The sequence below is a fragment of the Quercus lobata genome, unplaced genomic scaffold (assembly GCF_001633185.2).
Source record: "Quercus lobata isolate SW786 unplaced genomic scaffold, ValleyOak3.0 Primary Assembly Scq3eQI_2008, whole genome shotgun sequence".
Classification (NCBI taxonomy): domain Eukaryota; kingdom Viridiplantae; phylum Streptophyta; class Magnoliopsida; order Fagales; family Fagaceae; genus Quercus; species Quercus lobata.
The window spans coordinates 58174-67422 of NW_022154763.1; the positions used below are offsets into that span (position 1 = coordinate 58174).

Sequence of the window (9249 nt, forward strand, 5' to 3'; positions counted from 1 at the left end):
TATCTTAATAAATCAAAGGAAAAAATCATCAAGATTATAATAACAAAAGCATCATCCAACAATAAAAATCTAGTAATTGAAAGACCAAAACTATGTATTATTGAATTGTAGTAACATATTAACTAAATAAGGAAAATGGATCGAGAAAGGGCCAAGTAGGTACTTAACATTGCTCAACATTTAACAGAATACAAGGTAACACATTTCATAATCAATAGTAACTGCAACATCAGTTGGAATACTTTCAATCTCTGAATTAAAGGCACCAACAAACTCGGTATTTTAAAAATTACACCTATGACAACAACAAAGTCACCACAAGGGATTTGCGTTATAAGAATAAAATAAAATCATGTGATTGAATACTTCTATTGGCTATCTATTCTTTTTTTTTCTTTTCTTTTTTTGATATGTATTGGCTATCTATTCTAGAATATGAAATATGTTAAAATTAATTTCTGTATTAATTACAATAGAATCAGCTTTTATAATTGACAAACAAACACATGAATATATGAGAAATCTCAGTTGACAATAACATTCCAATTATTTTTCGAAGAACTTAAATATATGCCATTTTTAATTTTAAACACATTTTACTAGAGATTAATCCATACACATAAAGATCCTAATAAAAAGCCCTACTTGTCCTACCTGCCCTCCATGACATACATACATGGTTGAATCTAAGAGAATAGCACATTAACAGTTAAGACTCTGTAAAATTTTACACCAGACCATTATTCTAACAAATTCATTCAAAAATCTGCACATGTCAACTTAAACTGCTAAAAGTTATAACAAGTTTTTCATATTAGTAAAACAAGGGTGTTTACTATAAATAGTAAAACATAAGATTAAAAAAAAATGGTTTTGATAATTTCATTGTGGTATATAATAACACAACTTAATAAAATAAACAGCTATAGTAAAGATAAGAGTTTTAAAGTTTAATCAAATGAAAATATTTGACTAAATGTTTTATAAAAGTTTCAAGTTCACAGTATATATATATATATATATAGGATAAGCATAAGGTCAATCAAAATTCAATCAGACCATTATTCTAAGAGAATAGCACATTAACAGTTAAGACTCTGTAAAATTTGACACCAGACCATTATTCTAACAAATTCAAACAAAAATCTGCACATGTCAACTTAAATTGAAAAAAGTTATAACGAGTTTTTCATATTAGGGTCATGTTGCCGATAAAGATGTCTAGCACACTAAAAGCATATTGTGTTTTCCCCTCTCCATACCAACACAGCACACTCCAACTGCTACGTTATCAGACATACCATTCTCCTTCTTAGGATACCGCACAAAGAGAAACCATTCCCACCCAACAAGGAGGAATATATGTTCTACACAATCCTAATGTTTGCTTCCGCCAACACCTAGTCTACAGAGAAATACTTTTTGCAACGCTGTTTTGACAATTTGGTAATTGAAAAAAGCATAGACTGATAAATGTTAGTCATGTGTTATGTACTTTAAATTATACAAAACTAGTTGGTCATATGAAATCTGTATTATTAATAGACATTTATTATGATTGCATTTGTATATAAAACTATATATTTTAGCATTAATCAGGCATTTATTATAATTGTATTTGCATATTGTACTATATATTCAATTCTTTTTTTTTTTCTTTTTTTCTTTTTTCGAAACATTGTGAGTAAAAATTTCATAAGGTTAATCAAAAGTTGGAGCTAATGTTGCAAACTTTCATAAGGTTAATTAAAAGTTAATTTGCATCGGTTTTATATAAATTATTATAGATTATACATATATATATTTTTCAAAATACTTTTATATATATATATATATATATAAACTGTGAGCTTTTTATTTTATCTTATCATTTTATTAAAAGAAAGCATATGTAATACAATATTACCGATGTTCCAAATGAAAGCCCGCCAAATTTGCAGCCTCCGTCATTGCAGTTCTCCAATTGTTCACCTTGTCTACGGGGCCATTCAGGAGTGCCTCCGCAAAAACTCCCTTCTGTTCTAGCACCACAGATTGAGACACATCATAGAAAATAGGCAGCACACTTTGGTTGAACACCCTTTTGCATTCCATTATCTTCACCAGCTCATCCAAGCACCAATCCGAAGTAGCATAGCTTTTCGAGAACACAACAACTGCAATCCTTGAAGTCTCAATTGCCTTCAACAACTCGGGTCCAATCTCTCCCCCTCTTAGGAGGTTTCTGTCGTCTCTATAGGCAACAATCCTTTTACGGTCTAAAGCAGCGAAGAGATAGGCAGTAAAGCTTGTGCGGGTATCGGCTCCACGAAAACTAACAAAGACCTCGTATTCATATGTCAATGTTGGGGTTGATAAAGACAGATCAAAGTTTTGTGGGCCCTTGGAATGAGTCATGGTCGCAACGCACACAACTAATTGAGGTAAGACCAGTGCAATGCCTAAACTCAAGAGCAAAGCAGCTAGGACCGATAAGGATGGAGCAGAGGAACAAGCCATGGTTGCAAGACGCAGAGGAGCAAAAGAGCAAGAACTGGTTATTTCTTTGGGATTTCTCTCTCTTCTTCTTTTCCTTAGCTTTCCAAGTTCTCACTTCCTTTTTTTTCTGTTTCTGCAAGAATGTAGTGTGAATTTTTTTAGATGAATTAGAGAAAATTCATTACTAAAGAAAAATGAATACAAGTTCTACAACTCAGTGCAACTGTGCACTACACGAACAACAGCAAACCACAAGGCAGTACAGGACAGCAGAATAGCAGATCCTCTCGTACACTGCACAACCAGTACAAATAGCAGCAATATAATTGGTCAAGGCCCAAATCTGTAAACAAAAATCAGTCAGAACAAGACAAGCTTACCCAAATCAAGAGTCAAGACCCATATCTGCTGACAAACAATTAATTGGTCAAAACAACACAAGCTTACCCAAAATTAAGACCCAAATCTGTAAACAATTAATCAGTCAAAACAACAGAAGCTTAGTAGCTTACCCAAAATTAAGACCAAAATCTGCAAGTCAAGATCCAATTCAACACAAGGCCGATCTACCTCGGGTCTGTGGCTGGTGTTTGGTTTGGGGAGAAGAAAGTGATTTATGATTAAAAAAAAAAAAGTAAAAAACACTCTGGAAAAAATTCTCTCTCTCTCTCTCTCTCATAATGCTACTCATCGAGTCTTAGCATAAATGAAGTCTGCTTCCAACAAAGGTATTCTCTTGTCTTTTGTGTCATTCAACCATCTTACGGCCTATTGTGGTTTTGATTGGTGTACATGCCCAATTACTCCATCTATCCCCAAAAATTAAATTTCTCTTGGACGACCAAGAAGCAAACTAGTACCTCTTGCTCCTCTGCTTAAGCTAAATATTGTTCCATTGGCCTCTACCACATGTGAACTCATTTTGCTTCAATGGCTTCTCATGGACCTTGGCATCATCCAAAATGTCCTTATGTGACTTTATTGTGACAACAAAGCAGCGCTCCACATTACTAGTAATCACATCTTCTAAGAGTGTAAAAAACATATCATGTTAGGTTGCTACCCCATTCGTAAAAAGATTTATGACGGACTAATCCAAACTTGTCATGTTGCTTCTATTGATCATGTTTCTGAAATCGTCACTAAGCCTCTTGGTAAATATCAATTTCATCGCCTTAGTGGCAAGTTAGGCATTCATGACATTTAGGCTCTAATTTGGGGGGAAGTATTGGGAGATCCAAAGAGTATCTAGATCTCATCAACCAATATACCAAATATTTCCTAATTAATTTTTTTGACTTATTAAAATCAAACCTTTTGATTTGTAGTACTTTTTTTTTGTTACCACTAAAAACCAGTAAAATCCCTCATTGATATTACGTAATCAAATATCTAACATCTTTCCCATTAAATCTCTTAATTTGTATTAAATCTATAAAATCCATTTCCTTTTCTCTTTTTTTTCATCCTTATTGTTCTATATTGACCTAAAACAGTGTATTTGTAATTTTTTTTTTAAATTGAAGTGAATAAAAGAAAAGGACCCTTTGAGTGCTCTTTGTTTAGCAGTGAAAACTTCACCTTGTTGCAAAACACGACTTGAGTTATAACATCCCACTTGATGGAGGTGACAATAACACTTCAGATTTAACATGCTCTCTATATACCCAAGCATTTATTTAAAGCTAAACATGGTGAACAATAGCAGCCATGCCCAGTTTACATAACACAGCCTTAACAGTGTAGTGTGAATTTAACTTTGCGCACGCAGTAGCAATCACATGGCAATATCACTTCTATGATGAAGGAAGATAACAGGAAATTGGCATGAGAACAGAAAAAGCTGTGTCTAGTTTTTCATCAACAAGTTTGAAATTACGACTGATCAAAGACCCAAATCCACAAACAATTAATCAGTCAAAACAACACAAGCTTAACCAGAAATCAAGACCCAAATCCGTAAACAAACAATTAATCAGTCACCAAAAAAAAAAAAAAAAAAAAGAAGCTTACCCAATATCAAGACCCAAATCCGCAAGTCAACACAAAGTCTGGTCTGTGGCTGGAGTTTGGGGAGAAGAAACAGGTTTATGATTAAAAAAAGCAAAATAAAAAATACCGTGGAAGAAAATTCTCTCTCTCTCTCTCGGGTCTGTAACTAGGTTTTAGGTTTTTGGGAAGAAAGAAACTAGAAAGCAATTACTGAAAAGTGAGAAACCACTGTGGAAGAACAAAAAAGTTTGGTTTTCTTCTTTATTTTTTGATAAGCCAAAAAAAAAAGAAAAGAAGAAGACGTTTTCTTCTGTTTTTTTTTAAGACAAAACTCACCGTTTTGGTTGAGAACTAAACTACCCGTTTAGTCCTCTAAGCGAGTTTGGCCTTTCAATACATGTGGGGGCTATTTGGTCTTTTTAAAAGTTCCTTTTATTGACTTTGGCATACACTCTGTCACAGACATTCAAATCACGCAAGTAAAAGAGTGTCAGTCCATTTTTAGCTCTCTCTGTAGAGCTTTCATTAGAGAAGGCAAAGGCTTTAGACTGGTGTAAAAGCCTTTTTCTTTTTCATTTTTCATTGCTGTTCTTTTCTTTACCAAGGGAATATTTCTGTCATATCTAAGGACATCCCATTTCATTCCTGTCCATTCTCATGCATTTTTTGTAGCATGTAGCAATGTTTCAGGAGTGGTAAGCTGAGCTAAACTGTTCATGTAGGATAATTGTAATTGTTGATTAAGGTGCTGAGAAATGAGAACTCAATGAAGTTGTTCTAATGGTCATATGTAATCTCCTTGATCTTGCTAGACGTGATGTAAATTGGTCTTTTGTTGTCTCTAAATTTTCTGTGGCATCTTTTCTTCTAATGCAATGTTGTTGTAGAGTAATGTTTTTCCAACTTTTTTTAGTTTGCCAATGTAAATGCTTGCAATCACTGATTACTGTAATGTTCAAAAGACTATTGAACCTTCAATGTCAATCTGATTTCCAATACAATACCTGTAACTCTGGGAACTTTCATATTGGTCAGGGGTTGAGAACGGAACTGAATCCTCAGTTGCTCAGTAGTAAAGCAGTTGGTTGTTAATTGATTGATCATAGGTTTTACTAGATATGTCTAACAAAATTTACTTTAGACCTCTTAATTTGTAATTTTGTTTATAAGCAAGAATTGGGAATGCCTTTGTCTTCTTCAGAAAATGGCTTTCCCTTGTCCTACTATAGTTTGAGTTCAACTGAATTTGATGTAATGCAGTTTCTTCTCTCTAGAGTTAATTCAGATTTTTATCTCATTTTTCCAGGATGAAATGGATGCTGTAAGAAGTCTTGATCTGTTATACAGAAGGGGCACGTCAGCTTTCTAACATTCACTGGTGATTTGTCTGAAGAATCCCACTGTTTACTTTGCAATTTTGAGAAGGTAATTGGGAAAACAATAGTGTAGTTTTGAGGGGTTGAGAGCTCAGTAGAAACCTTTTAATATTTTCAAAATTGAGTGCAATGCCTTCATGGTGTTGTTTGATTTCAACATGTCATCGTGTAGAAATCTAATTTACTAATCAGCCAGGTGTTCATGATGTCTCCTATAATTTTTTCCATTGGTAAGTTATGCACAGTACCACCCACAACCTCACCTTCCACACTCTTCTAGGAGGAGGAAATGTTATTTAAGCTAGAGCTCATTGGCGTCTCTCTAGTTACCTTCGATGGAATGAGGGTTTTTTTATTCTCTTTGTTCAGTTTTATTTTTTATTTGTTGAGTCTACATAATATGCTATCAAATGTTAGTCAATTTCATCAAATACTAACATAATCTGTAAAAAAAAAAAAATGTATATCTACTTATGCATGTTTAGTAACCCTCAGTTAGTTATCTACCAAACTTTTGTTTTTTGTTAGTCTATGTTATACATCTTTTAATTTCTGAATTTATTGTCAATTGTTGCTTTGGAGATCGGATATGTTAAAACCCCTTCCTCTTTCCCTTGCATGTGTGTGAGTTTGTTTCTTAAAAAAAAAAAAAAAAAAATTGGGAAGGGTATTGAAAGTGAAATTTCCTATTTGATGTTCTGCATTGTTCTTCCTTTTGTAGTCAAGATATATACTTTACGGTTTATATGAAACGTTATGCCTACACATGAATTTCATCTATAACTCCTTTGTGAAATTCTCCATCCACTGCATGGTAATTAATACAGGGAAAATATTTTATGTTAACTATTCATTCATATGTAATCAATGTTAGTGTTTGCTCTCATCCTAATCAAAATTTCCTTACTATTTATTTGATTTTTTTTTTTAATTTTTTTTTTTTTATGCAGCACTTCTAATCCTAGTTCAGTGGTGTGATTGTCTTTCTTTTCCTTTATAAATCTAAATAGTTAAATATATGTTTCCATTTAAATGCCATATCTTTTTCAACCTACTCTATAAAGGCCATGAATTGCCTTTAGTTTAGGGTATCTGCTAACAAACTGTGTTTCTGGGGGCTCTGTTTATGGCTAAAAGTTATTAACAGTATTTCCTACATTGCCAAAAGTATATAAACCAATTTGGTTTTAGTTCCTTTACCTGGTTTAGCACTTCAAGCATAATAAAGTGGAATGGCACGGATCAAGTCCACTCTTGATTAGGCAATCTGCAATGTCCTAGACAGACCATGATAACTAAAGTTTTTGTTAACAAAATCTTCTATAGGTAAAGACTTTTTTTGTGATCAAATGGGCTAACTAGAGCTTTGATACCATACAAAATTGATGTAGTCACTTGTATTTCTCATTCACGGATGTCTACAAAGTCGACACTTCTTGTATGTTTTGGTGTTCTTGATTTTAAGAAGTAGTGTTAAATGGATACAACCTCGAATTGCTTTTATGATGGAATGGCCGGAGTTTGGTGAATGTACATAATTGGTAAAACTGTGCTTAATCTTTGCCATTTTCTTTTCTTTAACTTGTATTTTAAACACTTGAGGACATGACACTCAATGTTGACCCATGTATGATACTCATTGTGGTGGGACTTATAACTTTCAGTTTCATATACTTTAAACACGTTTAATGTCCTAATTAAAATACCATTGTAAGATTCATGAAGGAGCTCTACGTTGCAATATTGGATTCACGAGACCTTTACAAGATTGGGAGTTAGAGGCAATTGACACCTTTTTTAGGATTCACTGCACTTTAATCTTCTAGTTCTTGAATTATGAAGATGCAGTGTGTTGGAGGCTATCTAAGAAACGTGGTTTTGAGGTTTCTTCATTTTATGAGACTCTTGAAGCTCTTCATTGGTTGACTATCGATATTTTGAGAATAAAAGAGGAAAGAGTCTACATTGTGTCATGGCCAGAGAGTTTTAATTATTAACTCTGTATTTATTTGTGATGCATTGGATGATGGTGACTCTGATTGAAACTCTGATTGAAGTGTTTGCTAGTTAAAAAGGGAGATCTCATTATCATGACCGTGGTGAGATTTTGCGGCTTACTCCTTTCTGTATTATGTGGACTAGCCTGGAGGGAGAGAAATGACTGTATTTGGTCAAGAGACCTGCTATTCTACACAGTGTTTTTTTGGTTTAAATTCTTAGTTAATACTACTTTTTAATAATGAAACCAATAGAGACAAACATGGATGTTAAATATTATGATCTCACAAAGATATTATTATCTAGATGTGTCCTTACGCCTAGATTTTTGGGAGTAGTTTTGACTCATTGTGTTTATCACAAATCATTAACTCTAACATTGAGAACTCAAGTCCAATATGTAAACTTTTGAGCCTTTTCATTACATTGAGTTCTCAACTTCGGACACGGCTTGTGTCCAGTGGAAATTTCCACTGGACATGTTGGATGGTGGACATGTGTCCACTCTTGGACACATGTCCATCATCCAACGTGTCCAGTGAAAACTTCCACTGGACACAAGCCACACCCCTCAACTTCTACCGTTGACACAAGTGAATAGGTAAATGAAAGGGAAAGGAAATATTATTTGAATCGCAATATTATTATTATTATTATTATTATTTTTGTGGGAGTTAGAATCATTAATTATTGGGTTAATTTCACTTGATCTATAGGAGAATCGTTAATCTCAACGTGAATTGAATAATATACAATAACAAACATAATAGTATTTTACAAATCTCGTGGCTCTAGTAAGTATAAGGTAGATTTTTTTTTTCCCCTTAAAATTATTGTTCACTATGATTTAGCGAGACACTAAAGTTTTTAGAGCCTAAAGAATAAAGCGTCTCTTGCACTTATCGTTAAAAATTAATCCTAGTTAATTCAAATATTGATGGAACAATTTTTCATGTATTATCATATTTATATTTGAATATAAAATAGCATGTTTGTTGGTACAAAATAAGGTAAAAACATATATGCCCTTGTTTACGTTTATGTTTATGTTTTTTCTAAAAAAATGTTCATGTTACTTTTATTTAAATGTTATATTTAAAAAATAATTCTAATATGCCAAGTTCACAATTCATGCCACAATCTAGCATCACCTAAACTAGTGCCTTTTTCATTGCTATATCCTAACAAGGGAAAATAAAATTAATTTTTTTTATTTGTGTTTTTTGTTTTTGTTTTACTCTTGTGTGCATTTTAAAAACTTTCAAAAATCTACTTGAATGATTATGTAGCTACATAACACAAAAATGTAGTAAAAAAATCACTATCTTTCAAGCAATACATTTTAGGGCCCAATTTTTTTTTTTTTGGGTGCCAAATGTTGTATATAAATATATATACATTACAA

General features: G+C 32.9%; 1 protein-coding gene across 1 annotated transcript; it reads right to left on the reverse strand.

Annotated features, from left to right (window-relative positions):
- Positions 1 to 12: 12 nt before the first annotated feature.
- On the reverse strand, positions 13 to 4734 carry LOC115973280 (TMV resistance protein N-like). The gene is made up of 3 exons (XM_031093538.1): positions 4492 to 4734; positions 1907 to 2611; positions 13 to 295 (listed from the first exon to the last, which is right to left on the reverse strand). The coding sequence occupies exons 2-3, from the start codon at positions 2497 to 2499 to the stop codon at positions 283 to 285; spliced, it is 606 nt and encodes a 201-aa protein (XP_030949398.1). The 5' UTR covers positions 2500 to 2611; positions 4492 to 4734; the 3' UTR covers positions 13 to 282.
- Between the last annotated feature and the right edge of the window lie 4515 nt (positions 4735 to 9249).